The sequence below is a fragment of the Salvelinus namaycush genome, chromosome 12, assembly GCF_016432855.1.
Source record: "Salvelinus namaycush isolate Seneca chromosome 12, SaNama_1.0, whole genome shotgun sequence".
Classification (NCBI taxonomy): domain Eukaryota; kingdom Metazoa; phylum Chordata; class Actinopteri; order Salmoniformes; family Salmonidae; genus Salvelinus; species Salvelinus namaycush.
The window spans coordinates 12,861,590-12,876,004 of NC_052318.1; the positions used below are offsets into that span (position 1 = coordinate 12,861,590).

The window sequence follows — 14,415 nt, forward strand, 5'->3', positions numbered from 1 at the left end:
ACTCAGTAAAATCTTTGAAATTGTTGCATGTCGAACCCTTACGCTAACTCGAACCTATGACGCAAACGACTAGCAACCTAAAGGTTGCATGTTGTGAGTGGCGCAGCGGTCTAAGGCCAGTGCTAGAGGCATCACTACAGACCCGGGTTTGATACTGGGCTGTATTGTGATAGCGAGTCCCATAGGACGGCGCACAATTGGCCCAGCATCGTCCGGGTTAGGGAGGGTTTGGCCGGGGTAGGCCGTCATTGTAAATAATAATTTGTTCTTAACTGACTTGCCTAGTTAAATGAAGGTTAAATAAAATAAAAAAAGTTGGGAACAACTTTAGATCCTTAGCTAATTAGCAACTTTAGCTACAGTAAGCACAACCATAGCATTTAGCAACTACCAAATAAATTAAAATCATACGAAATGGAGGATTCCCCCAAAAACGTATTAATATATTGCGAATGGGCGTGAGACAGCCTTGATGATTCATACAACATTTGAAGTTGCTCAGGTATTAAACTGGGATTCAGAATTTACACTCCAGCCCTGCAGGTGGCGTACTGTTACCTGCGTTGTTAGGGATTTGGCCCAGTTGCTTCCTTTTTGAACCGGGTCAAAGTTGAAAGTGCAGTTAGGAGTTGAAAGTGCAGTTAGGGATGGCTCATGGTTGCCTCTGCGGTAACACGCCTGTCAGAATAAATTGCTTTGAATAAAACCACAACCTATGCCACCCAAAATAATGTAGCTATGAATATTACGAGGATGAAATCAGTATGTGGGTGACACATTGAAGCTCGTTTCGTGAATATTACAAATAACCATAACAGGTAAGACCATTCCCATAAGTAGCTACCCCCATTCATAGACACTAATTGCTTTAGCGCCTATTGAAGATAGTATCTTCTGAACGGGGATATTTTGTTATGAGCCCTGACGCTTGCTCTCAACAGTAACACACATCGCTTGCGGAACACCTGTAAGCATAACTGGGGAAGAAGTGTAACGTTAGCTAGTTCATCAACTGGAGGCACACACTGCTGGTGGATCTGAGCAAAACTGCTACAGTAAGTGTATATTTTCATTTGAAATATGATTTCTTGCTGATATGAAAGAGGCATATCAGCACATGTTTAGAAACCCGGTTTGAAAGCGATTGCCTTTTTCTAAACGTTAAAACACACCATTGGAATTGTATTTCACATGGAGCCAAATGTGGGAAAAATGTAACCGCTGAATAAAGTGTTGCTTAGCGACTTCCCTGTTTTTGTGTTCCTGTACCGCTGAGCACAGCTGTTCTGCTCGGCAGACTGCTCCCGCTCCGCCGGCAGGCTGCTGCATGTGTGCACCCATCACTTGCGCACTCTCCCCCGCCGTCTCTGCTCTAGCCTATTGATCCTTTCCCTGCTGCTGCAGCGCCTGAAGTGAATGTATTAAATCGGTAAAAACGTACTTTTTTTAGAAAATATTATCTACTTTACTGCGTTTTTCTGTGCTGTTTAAATATTTAATCTGTTCCTTTTTGTTCTCCTTCAAACTTCTCCTTCAAACATTATTTTAAGTTTTGCTTTGGAGAAGTTCTCATTGATTGAGAGACTGGGGGAGAGCATAAGCAAAGATTTTTGTATCTAAAATATACCACATCTTGTCGTTTCCAATGGGAACAAATTAGTCATAGTCGGCAGAACAAACAAAGTGGGCAGAGCCAAGCACGAGCTAGCAAGATCCTATTGGTGCGTTCTAACGTGTATTTGCATATTTCCTTTGGGGAACGCCTACTCTGAGGTGTGCATGTGCAATAACTCAATAGCTCAGTTTTTTAAAACTTTGGCAAAGGGTGAAGTCTACAACACTTTGTCCACATAGTTCGTAACAGATTGCAGTTTTGGTACCAGAACTCTATTGAGATCAAATGTTCCATTGATGACAAAATTTGCAGAATGTTGGCCAAAATCCATCTCCTTCCACTGCCGGCCACTGGGCTTCCTTTCACTATCATAAATGCTTCACATTTGTACGTCCAGTGAAATATCTGTCTCATTGTTCTATCTGTGGCATATGCGAAAACAAAAATATTATTTCTTAATGTGCATGTCCAAATTAACGTTATGTCACTATTAAGTCATTAGTCATCTAGAGACTTCTAGTGACAATTGAAGCAACCAGCTACTGTACTTTCCTTGAAAAATAGTTGGCAACACTGCTGAAAAACCCTTCTCTGTGTGTAGGGATTTGAGAGCTAATCGATAGCTAGCTAAAGTGACACTTTTTATGTGATGATGCGTGACTAGCTAAAGGACGTTACACAACTCTGACTGACTCTAACCAAACCTCTTTCAGTCCTCTCTGTCAAACTGCCAATGACAACCTAATATCTAGCTCATTATGTTTTCTGTTTCATGATTTCTCAGGGGTGGAGATGTCATTGGCGTACCTTCGATTGTGTACCCAACACAGGTTAGCACTTGGAGCTCGGGGATATGCGACCCGCACCAGTGACTGCAGGTCTCGGGAGCTAAAGGATGAGGGTCCAGTGTTTCAGTATGTTGGGAAGCAGAGAAAGCCCAACCACAAGGTGTTTGTATGGGGGTTTAGCTACACTGGAGCCCTGGGCATCCCCAGCTTTGTGGTTCCAGACAGTGGCAGGAAAAAGCCTAGGAAATACCAGCTCACTCCTTACCGTCTGGAGACAGAGCAGCAGGTAATGTCTGTTTAACCACAGAAACACTTAACTGACACAATAGACATGTTTCTATACAATTTATGACAACTGCTTTTGTTCAATGCCAGTTGGTTTACACAGCCAGGCCGTGTTTGTTTGGTAGGGCTGGGGCATGACGTTATGCAACTGAAAACGAAAATATGGGTTCTTATTGGACAAGGTAGTTGGCTACTTCTGTTTCATAGCGTTACTCTCTTGTTTGGTATCTACTGAAACAAAACCGATTCCGCTAATCAAGGTCTTTTTGACTGCTGAACAATTAATCAAATGACCACCCAGACTATTTACATTGACCCCCCCCCCCCCCAAACCACAGTTTTTACACTGCTGCTACTTGCTGTTTATTATCTATGCATAGTCACTTTACCCCTACCTACATTACATGTGCAAATGACCTCGACTAACTTGTACCCCCGCACATTGACTCGGTACCACTACCCCCTCCCTGTACATAGCCTCGTTATTATTTTATTATGTAACTTTATTTTTTATTTTTTTACTTTAGTTTATTTAGTCAATATTTTCTTTACTCTATTTCTTGAACTGTATTGTTGGTTAAGGGCTTGTAAGTAAGCATTTCACGGTAAGGTTGTATTTGGCGCATGTGACAAATAACATTTGATTTGATGAGCAGTTGATTAGCTAAATTAAGTGAGTAAGTACTGGGCTGGAGCAAAAGCCTTGCACTCCCAGGTCTCAAGGACCAGGGTTGGTGACCTGACCACTGCCTAACCACTACTACTTGACTGCACTTAGTTTTGGCCTCATATGTCTTCGCTCACTGTGAAATGCAACTGTATCCGTGGCAGGTACGCAGACCCTGAGGAAGGTACAGTGATGCCAAATCGTTGGTAAATACCCATTCAATTGCTGGGAGATTATACATGGAGTGTGTGACTCTCTTTATTTTTATAGTTTATTCGCCGTTAGTTAGCACCTCCACACAAACTATTATTCTGGGTGTGCGCCAGCTCATGTTTTTTAGGAACGCATACTTGCCATGCATGCCGTTTTAAAAATGATATGCGACCTGTTGAATACACAAGTGCTGTACTTGACAGTGAGTGACTGACTCCTGAGCTGGTCTCTCTCCTCAGATCTCCTCTGCAGCCTGTGGGTACGGCTTTACCCTCCTCTCCTCTTCCACCAAGGACCTCACCAAGGTGTGGGGCATGGGCCTCAACAGAGACTCACAGCTGGGCTTCCAACGCACCCAACAAGACCGCCGTAAGACACTCATTCATTCTATCGCTCCCCCATCCTCCATGACGAGCACTCCTCCTTTCTTTTTTTTACACACAATCTGGGATCTTGCACTTTCAATTAATGACCAATTGATTGATGAAGAATATAACTTATAGATGTCTAATGAGTTGAGTACAACTGCCTTTCCCAAAAAGATTGTTTAACTCAATTGCTTGTTAACAATGTCCATCCCTCCGCTTTATAACAAACCATGTGGCTGGGGCTGCAGTTTGTTGTTTTTCGCTTTAAGGATTGCAGCTTTAACCTATTCAGCCATAAAAGTGCACCAGCTTGTCAACCGAGAAAGATTGGAGGATGTGCATAATTTGCTCGATGGTGGGTGTGTGTTTTCAACAACTGCTGCACACTTTCACCAATCTTTAGTGTATGGATTGTATATTCCCATCAACTGCTTTAGCCGTCCAATATTCAGATGAATTTGTGCAGCGCCTGCCCTGAGCTGATGCCTGTGATCGAGCATGTGTCAGACTAGTCTGGGTGCCAGTCTGTTTCTGCTCTCTTGCCAAGGCTTGACAAAGACAGCAATGGAGTTTGCAAGAGCACAAACAGATCTGAGACCAGGGTAGTGTCAGACCATCCCAGTGATGTTTATAATCACCTAGTGTTCCCTCTCTAGATAAGAGCTATGACTATGTGCTGGAGCCCTCTCCGGTGCCTCTCCCCCTGGCCAGGCCCCAGCAGACCAGGGTGGTGCAGGTGGCATGTGGTCGTGCCCATTCCCTGGTGCTCACCGACTCAGAGGGAGGTAAGAGGCATCACAGAGGGTGACGATTTGTTCTCCTCACGTAAAACGACACTGAGCTGTTACGAAAATTCCCATATAACTCCCAGTACTGTGAGCAATGTGATTTGTGTTACACCTTTTATGATATCCCTGAGAAGGCAACTTTTATTTAACAGTCTAAGTAAAGAGCATGAAAGTGTGAAACCTGTCTTGGATAAGCTCTTGTGACAGACATTCACATACTTGTAAGGAAATGCAATGGAAATCAAGTAAAATAGCTAGCTCAAGATTCTGAGATGATAATTTTTACCTTGGATAATATGCCTTCCTGTCTGTTTAGGGCTATTTTGCTCACTGTGTGTGCTTCTTTGAGGAAAATGTCACACACAAACTAGGGAAAATAGGGGGGGAATTGATCTGGGAATTATTGGGCTGATGGGTTCACATCCTAAAGACATTTCCCTACCGTTGTGCCCATGAACAAGCCCTTAACCTACTACATGGAACTGTATTCCACATCAGGTAACTGATGCAAGCAGTAGACTCAGATTTAAAAAGCAGGTAAAAATACACCTTATGGAACAGCGGGGACTGTGAAGCAACACAAACATAGGCACAGACACATGCATACACACACATGATAACATACACACTATACACACACTTACACATGGATTTTGTGTTGTAGATATGTGTTTGAGAAATATGATCCTGAGGGCATACACACTTAGTGTGTTGTGAATTCTGTAGTGAATGTATTGTAGTGTTTTTAAAATTGTATAACTGCCTTAATTCTGCAGGACCCCAGGAAGAGTAGCTGCCAATGGGGATCCATAATAAATACAAATACTACACATGGATGCAAGCCAGGGCACTCCCATAACTGAGTGGGTCAACTCCGTAGGGTTAAGATATCAATATGTGGTCCCTTACATGTTGAAAATATTGATGTTGATCCTTCCTACTATTTTTAGTAGATGTGTAATTTGAATCCTAACCTTTGCTTATGCACTTTGCAGAAATACATTTGAGCTGATGATTGTCGAAGAGTGCGTCATAGTTGTGTAACGATTGTTCATTTGGCGGCACTTTATTATACGGTACTCTTTCCGCTGGTATTTCCCTGGAATTTACTAGGAAGTGATGTGGTAACAATCTGTACTTTGAGGTACTTACCTAAAAGAATATAACAATTGGTAACTACCTGGTGACCGGTTATTCTTGTTTTATTTAATCCCAAATAAACAAACATGTCATTTATAGTTTAATACTGTGTTAATGACATTTTATTTAAATTTTTACAATGTACTTAATAAGAAAATACCTGGTAATTTTTGTACTTCAAAATAAAGTGCTACTGTTCGTTTTACAGACACAGCTCCATTTTCCACATTGTTAACAATGTTGTTAATCTAATCATACCCCTGGATCATCCTCCCACATGTTTTTTGTGTGTGTGTCTCTCTCCTTTCCCTCATTCTCTCTTTCCCACATCAAAGTGTTCAGTCTGGGAAACAATGCCTATGGCCAGTGTGGGAGGAAGATGGTTGAAGATGAAGTCTACAGGTATGACACCACACACACACCGCTATGAATTGTTTACTCAACATATTACCTTATTACTGACGCAGTTGATCAGGCTGAAACCATGCTCAAAATGCAAAGAAAAGTCTGCCTCTGCCGTTGTCATGCAACAAGACTGGGTGTATGTTGAGTCATACTAGTGATGACTCATAGTGTCAAATCAATGCAGGCTGGAAATGTATTCACTCTCCAGGAATTTGACTGTGCTTTTCTGCCCAATGACTGTCTTAAGTGCTCAGGTTGAACAACAATCCTATTATAAATGTGTGTTCAGGGGTCGTATGTATCAGAGTTAGAGTGCTGATTTAGGATCAGTTTAACCTTTTGATCACAATGATTAAGATTATAGGAACTGGGGGGAGCTGATTCTAGATCATCATGCCTACTCTGATACATATGGCCCCCGGTCTTTAGAGGCCTACTAAGAGTGAGCAGAGGAGAGGCCGACAGGGAGTGGGCAGAGGGGACCTTTTCTGGACAGACGGGGCTCCTTGAGTAATTGATTGATGACTTCTCTCTCTCTCCCCCCAGTCCCTGCTGATGACAAACATACCCATAACATGCTGCCTCCAAAATATTTGAAAATACAGAGGGTTTCACTCTGTGTTGTTTTGGAATTCACCCAACCCTGTAGTTTAAAATTTGGGCCTAAAAGTAAATTTATTTGTCTTGCAGTATTACTTAACAGCTTTCTTACAAACAGAAAGGATAACTTGGAGCGGATTTTTTTTAAACACGGGCTTCTTTCTTTTCATTTTGTCATACAGGCTAGTAATATGGAGTGAATGCAATGTTTGTATTTTGTTTTTTCAAGTATTGTGGTGGCAGCATCATGGTATGGGTATGCTTGTCACCGGCAGGGACTGGGGAGTTTGTTAGGATCAAAATAAATATGAAAGGAGCAAAGCCCAGGTAAAATAAAAAGTTAGAGGAAAACCCACCTCATTCTTCTGAAAACCTAACCTTAGGATAGGGTTTTATTTTTCTGCGGGACAGTTACACAATGATTTATGCAACAGACACATCAGAATGGCTTTTCAAGAGGTGTTGAGTGTTTATGAGTGGTCTAGTCTCAGTCCTGGCTTAAATCTACTTAGAAAATCAGAGACGAGGTTTAAATATTGCTGTCCGTTATTGATCCCTAGCCAAATTTACTGAGCCTGAGCAATTTTGACAAAAACGATGGATACAGTTGAAGTCAGAAGTTTACATACACTTAGGTTGGAGTCATTAACTTGTTTTTCAAGCACTCCACAAATTTCTTGTTAACAAACTATAGTTTTGGTAAGTTGGTTAGGACATCTACTTTGTGCATGACACAAGTAATTTTGTTGTAAAATTGTTGACAGACAGATTATTTCACTTATAATTCGCTGTATCACAATTCCAGTCGGTCAGAAGTTTACATACACTAAGTTGACTGTGCCTTTAAACAGCTTGGAAAATTCCCAAAAATTGTCATGGCTTTAGAAGCTTCTGATAGGCTAACTGACATAATTTGAGTCAATTGGAGGTGTCCCTGTGGATGTATTTCAAGGCCTACCTTCAAACTCAGTGCCTCATTGCTTGACATCATGGGAAAATCAAAAGAAATCAGCCAAGACCTCAGAAAAATAATTGTAGACCTCCACAAGTCTGGTTCATCCTTGGGAGCAATTTCCAAACGCCTGAAGGTACCACGTTCATCTGTACAAACAATAGTACACAAGTATAAACACCATGGGACCACGCGGCAGTCATACCGCTCAGCAAGGAGACACGTTCTGTCTCCTAGAGATGAACGTTCTTTGGTGCGAAAAGTGCAAATCAATCCCAGAACAACAGCAAGGGACCTTGTGAAGATGCTGGAGGAAACGGGTACAAAAGTATCTATATCCACTGTAAAACGAGTCCTATATCGACATAACCTGAAAGGCTGCTCAGCAAGGAAGAAGCCACTGCTCCAAAACAGCCATAAAAAAGCCAGACTACGGTTTGCAACTGCACATGGGGACAAAGATTGTACTTTTTGGAGAAATGTCCTCTGGTCTGATGAAACAAAAATCAAACTGTTTGGCCATAATAACCATGGTTATGTTTGGAGGAAAAAGGGAGAGGCATGCAATCTGAAGAACACCATCCCAACTGTGAAGCACGGGGGTGGCAGCATCATATTGTGGGGGTGCTTTGCTGCAGGAGGGACTGGTGCACTTCACAAAATAGATGGCATCATGAGGATGGAAAATTATGTGGATATATTGAAGCAACATCTCAAGACGTCAGTCAGGAAGTTAAAGCTTGGTCGCAAATGGTACCAAATACTAATTGCTACCAAATACTAATTGAGTGTATGTAAACTTCTGACCCACTGGGAATGTGATGAAAGAAATAAAAGCTGAAATAAATCATTCTCTCTACTATTATACTGACATTTTACATTCTTAAATTAAAGTGGTGATCCTAACTGAACTAAGACAGGGAATTTTTACTAGGATTAAATGTCAGGAATTTTGAAAAACTGAGTTTAAATGTATTTGGCTAAGGTGTATGTAAACTTCCGACTTCAACTGTGTATGTTGCCCTAAGAGTTGTGCGAAGTTGGTAGAAAATCCTAATGAACATGATTCACAGCTGTAATGGCTGCCAAAGGTTCTTCCACCAAGTATTAACTCTGGGGTTGAGACTTATCCAATTATGATATTTCTGTGTTTTTTCTTCTTCATTTGGAAAATGTTCTATAACTTTCTTTCACTTTTGAAAATGTGGAGTAGGTTGTGTAGATCTGGAGGAAAACAATCTCACGTAATCCCTTTTTATGTTACATTTTAAGCCAGCAAAATGTGAATAAAGTTCAAAGGGCTGTTGACTGTCTATAGGCACTGTATGTATGTATGTATGTATGTATCTATCTGTCTATGTAATATATATATATATATATAGTCTCTCTCCGTTGCAGTGCCAGTCACATCATTCACAAGATGGAAGGCTTTGACAGCCCAGTGACTCAGGTGTGTTCTGTGTAACGGGGACAGAAAGACACTTCAGCCATTACTGCTCCACCTTGGTCATTATTGTAAAGGAAAATGTGTTCTACATGACTCACCTTGGTAAATAAAGGCTAAATAAACAAATAATAGGGTGGGGGGAGGGAAAGCTGATCCTACATCTGAACATAGGGGAAACTGCACCCCAGAGTGAAAATATGTTGTGTGCAGATGTTATGTGTGACTGAACCCTGTGGATGCCATGTTTGTCCTGTAGGCGGTGTGTGGGCAGGACCACAGTCTGTTCCTGACTGAGACGGGCAAGGTATATGCCTGTGGCTGGGGTGCAGACGGACAGACAGGTTAGAAGCCCCCCCCCCCCCCCCCCCCCACACACACACACACACACACTGGGCAAATGCCAAGGGGTCCCTATAAAGATAAACTGAGTCTCTATGGTTTATCACTGTCTCCACCTTTTTCTGTACATTTCTCCAATATCAGTTTATTTTTATGCAGAATTACCCAAATTTACTTAACCAATTAATGATCTTCTGCAAATATAGTGTTTCACTCCTGCTGTGTGAGCTTTACACATTTTTATCCACAAAGTACCTGAGTAGAAAATTGGTTGTAAGCGCCGAGAATAGAGACATTTTACTCCTAAAAATAAAATCAATGCATGAAGCCTCTGTAGTCATAAGAGTCCAACTTACTCGCCAGATATTTAGGACACTTCATGAGCTGTCTTAACCAGTTAAGAGTTACCGGCAGGTGTCTTGATAATAGGAAAGGTCAGCAAGTCAGTGCTTCCTGAGCCATATGCAATTGCTTTGGAGTTTGGAGTATGTTGATGTAATCAATTCAAAAATAATCTACCTACATAAAACAGTATCTCTTGCACTTTTGACAATTATTTCACGAGGCCTGTTGTACATGATATGCCAAAATACTGGATCCGTACCCAGGTCAATATGGACCGCGGGTCCCAACTACCAATTTATTTAACATTTTGGGGTTGGGTTTGGGAACCCTGTCAGGCTTCGATCCCTTGTATCATATAAAAACAAATGTGTAGAATTGCAGGAAATTAGCTTTAAAACAGAAAAACATTTCTCTATCCCATGCAAAATGTGTAGAATTGTGGGAAATTGGCTTTAAAACTGCAACATTTTCTCTCCGCCAACAAGAGGGGTGTGAACAGTTTGGGGTCGCATGGGTTGTGAGTTGGGGTTTGTTACTACGCCAATAAATGACCATATCAATCTGGACCTTTGCCACCTAGGAAATTTGTGTGACCTGACCTTCTCAAATAGTGCTTGAGTACCCCTGCACTAGGCTAACAAATAATTACTTTTTTGATTATTTAATTAACATGCGTGTTATTTCAAGTTATCCCTTCAGAGTGCAATATCATATTGTTAAAAAATATATCCTAAATTGGGTTTGGCTGTGAATTGGACGATTGAAGGCATCAAGGGCTTCATGTTAACTTGGATTGTGTTCGAGGAAAATTATAGACCTTTCACCCGTTTTATGAAACATTGGCAAGTGACTTGATGCCTGCTGTGCCAAAGCGATAGAGTTATTAAATGGGAGTGATGAGTGTGTTGATAAACAATAATTTTTTAACAACCATTGGAATTGGTTAAAAAGGTTATGTATGCCAACATATTAGGAAAGAATTAAGAGTAGGCAAAGTGATTGTGTCAGGTGAAAATTATATCAAACGTTTTAGCATTGCAACATTTGTACAGTCACATTCACCTTTTTTGTCTGAAGCATGGAATAGAGTTCACAGCTGGCGATGCCTCCTCGGGATTGGTTATTCCCCATCATTTACAACAATGTCAATGAGCGTCATCACCATCTTTCTTTTGCGGTACCTGTGGTGGCATATTTTCCACGACATACCTCAAACTGTTGTAATTACCAACTGAGAAACTCAGTTTGTCTGAGCAGTGTCTTAACATCATCCTAAAACCTACTCTGAGCTGGAAGTTTAAAACAGGATTCCTAGGACCTTTTCTGAGAAGCTTTGTGGACATGGGCCCAAGTCTCTTAGTGCATAAAGAAAGAGCATAATTGTTTCTGAGAAGCTTTGTGGACATGGGCCCAAGTCTCTTAGTGCATAAAGAAAGAGCATAATTGTTTCATTAAGACACATGCATAGTCTCCCACACACTTAACTGTTTTCTAAAGACTAAGCAATACATTTTTTTGCAGGTCTGGGCCACCACAACATGTGTGCCAGGCCGGTGGCTGTAGGAGGGGACCTGGCTGGTGTGAGGGTGCAGCAGGTGACCACCTACGGAGACTGCAGCATGGCCGTGTCCCAGGACGGCCAGCTCTATGGCTGGGGCAACTCTGAGTACCTCCAACTCTCCTCGGTCACTGAGGCCACCCAGGTGAGGAGCCAACGTAGTGCCCATCACAATCTCAAATCAAGTTTGCCAAACTTTGTGACTCTTGCTTTTCACAAGGCTATACTACAGTATATGTTAGCCTGGTGGAACCAGCTGCATTGACTGTTCTATTTCACTTCATGTATCAGTCTGGACTTTCTCCAATAGATGGGTGTTTGCAAATAAGAGAAAATGGCTGTGCTTTGAATTAAGCCATCCTCTGATTGGTTGAAGGGGATCCAATTGCTGAAGATAGTTTTGAATAATACCGCTCAAATAGTTTCAATGAGCAGGAATGCTAGACTGAATGGCGGATGTATCGTTCAGGCTGGTTCCACCAGGCTAAACTATAGGTACCACTATGTGTTCTTATTCTATTTCAATGCGTGACCTTTTGTCCAGCTACTGACTTTGTTCTCCCTCTCCTCAGATTAACTCCCCTCGACTCCTTCCTTTTGAAGGGGTGGGCAAAGTGACCCAGGTGGCCTGTGGAGGCACACAGGTGGCCATTCTGAACGGTGAGTATCGGGGCCCTGTTCCATTTCGGCCACTTCCATTGTTCCTACCTCTTCCATCTCTGGCGGGTTGATTTGCATCTAAAAGTGGGCGTGCCACCAGGATCACCTTGGACGGCCGCCTGCCTGCCGAGTGCTCGTTGCTAACTGGGATATTTACCAATCTGAGAATGTGAAAGCAATATGGTGGAAGCTCCAATTACACTATAGGAAGGTTAGGCGTCACCATATTGCTAAAAATGATTGAGTCCTTTCAGATCTGTGAATATTGAGGGGGGTGGCTGCCAAAATGGAACTTGGCAGTGAAATAATAGAAGATCAAAACGAACATTGCTGGACTGTATAGCATAGCTTCCCATTCAATAGACTTGTTTATCATATCTTTTCAATAAATAATATGTAGTGTGTCAGTAAAGGCATGTTTGTCTTTACAGAGAGAGGGGAGGTGTTTGTATGGGGCTATGGCATTCTTGGAAAGGGCCCTAATCTCTCTGAATCCCAAACCCCTGAGCTGGTCCCTCCTACACTGTTCGGCCGCTCAGAGTTTAACCCTGCGGTGACCGTGAGCCGCATCCACTGTGGGCTGAACCATTTCGCTGCCGTCACAGGTGGGTTAAGTCACGATTTTCAGTATGTGGAATGAGTTATGTTGGACAAAAAAACAACAATACATCTTTAGAGTCACAAACTCACAATGTTACAGTTTAAGATGAATATGTTGGCATACGGGAAGTAGGACTTACCCAATAACTAGTAATGTGGTGCTATACCATTCAATGGATGATACAAGTACATGGAAGCATTCATATTTACATATGGTTAGCATTTTATTAACCCATTCCCATTTCAAGCCATTGGATGAAATAATATTAATTATGTAGAATGTGTACCTATTGCTTGCTGTTCCAGATCGTGGGGAGCTCTTTGTTTGGGGGAAGAATGTGAGAGGTTGTCTTGGTATTGGAAAGAAAGAGGACCAGTACTTCCCATGGCGGGTGAGACAAGACTTAGATTACTTATCAATTTTTTTGCTGATCATTGACATTTTTGATTCATTCAAATGACTTAGTGATAGTCCTACAACATTAACAGGCGTATCAACGTAGCAGGCGTAAAAGAAAACGCCTGAGCGGAGTTCCCACATTCGGTTTTCAGTGGAAAAGGAGGCTAGTTTGATTGACATGTATCCCTGAAAACTGGATGCATCCGGTTATTGGCAACTCCGCTAAGGCTACAACAACGTTTGTCCAATGTTTTCAGACATTAAGTGATGTTCCATAGACCCAGCTATATGCCTGAATCTCATTCAAATGGAAAAGATGGGCACTGTCTAATATGATAAACTCAGATGGTGCCCATCTTTATCATTCATTTGGGATTGAGGCATCTAGCTGGACCTACCCAACAGATGGTATGGGAGGTGGACTCACCTGGATATTAGGCCACTTTGATTTTGGAGTGAATCAGACCTTTTTTAGCATACTTTTTAAAGGATTCATAACTAGTCCATGTATGTTTTAATGCTACATAACTGCATCTTATGGTAATATTTTGATGGTGTACTGTTTTCAGGTGACTGTGCCAGGTCATGTGGTGGATGTAGCGTGTGGGGTGGACCACATGGTGGCGCTGGTCAAGTCTGTCATCTGAGCGTCCCCAGCCGGAAGGGCACTGCCAGTAAGCCCTTCTCTTCCCTGTGACCCCCCCCCCCCCCCCCCCCTCTATTACTGAGGGGTATCCGGCCCTGTTCAGACGCCCTGTTAGCCTCACATCCTCTGGCCGCCAATGGAGGCCTGAACCCCAGAGCCAGCTGTCCTCCATGGGTGGTAGAGATCCTCCGTTCCCGGCAATCTGGTGACTGTGTCCGCCATCGAACGCTTCAGTCTGCTCCCTGTGTCTCTGGCTAGCACCGCTGGGATAACATGGAGGCTGGGTTCACAGGCAACAGTCACTGCAGCACTACATTAATCTCTATACATTATTGATCTGACACTAGTCATTGGGCACCCTTGTTGGATGATGTGGAGATCAGTGGAGCAGAACTGATGCGGTGGAGCCATGGATTTTTTTCTTCCTGCAGAGAAGGGCTGAAACTTGACTGTCAGACCTCCAGAATAATGTCCTTATGGCATTTTACCTTCACTGTTGATTTTTTTATACACGTTTCATGAGCTGAAATAAAATGTCCATATGCACAAAAAGCGTATTTCTCTCAAATTTGTTTACATCCCTGTTAGTGAGAATTTCT

At 42.2% G+C, this 14,415-nt stretch overlaps 1 protein-coding gene across 3 annotated transcripts; it reads left to right on the top strand.

Annotated features, from left to right (window-relative positions):
- The first annotated feature begins 629 nt into the window (after window positions 1-629).
- rcc1l (RCC1 like) lies at window positions 630-14,368 on the top strand. 3 transcript variants are annotated; one of them, XM_039005198.1, is made up of 13 exons: window positions 630-818; window positions 942-1,055; window positions 2,400-2,689; window positions 3,808-3,937; window positions 4,593-4,721; window positions 6,200-6,266; window positions 9,220-9,271; window positions 9,525-9,609; window positions 11,474-11,655; window positions 12,083-12,170; window positions 12,602-12,775; window positions 13,077-13,162; window positions 13,740-14,368. In XM_039005198.1, exons 3-13 carry the CDS (start codon window positions 2,408-2,410, stop codon window positions 13,815-13,817), a joined length of 1,353 nt encoding a protein of 450 aa, XP_038861126.1. In that variant the 5' UTR covers window positions 630-818; window positions 942-1,055; window positions 2,400-2,407; the 3' UTR covers window positions 13,818-14,368. The 3 variants fall into 3 exon arrangements, with proteins under 3 accessions (XP_038861126.1, XP_038861127.1, XP_038861128.1); XM_039005199.1 differs by lacking the exon at window positions 942-1,055; XM_039005200.1 differs by lacking the exons at window positions 630-818; window positions 942-1,055 and having other exon boundaries at window positions 2,403-2,689; window positions 9,204-9,271.
- The last annotated feature ends 47 nt before the right edge of the window (window positions 14,369-14,415 follow it).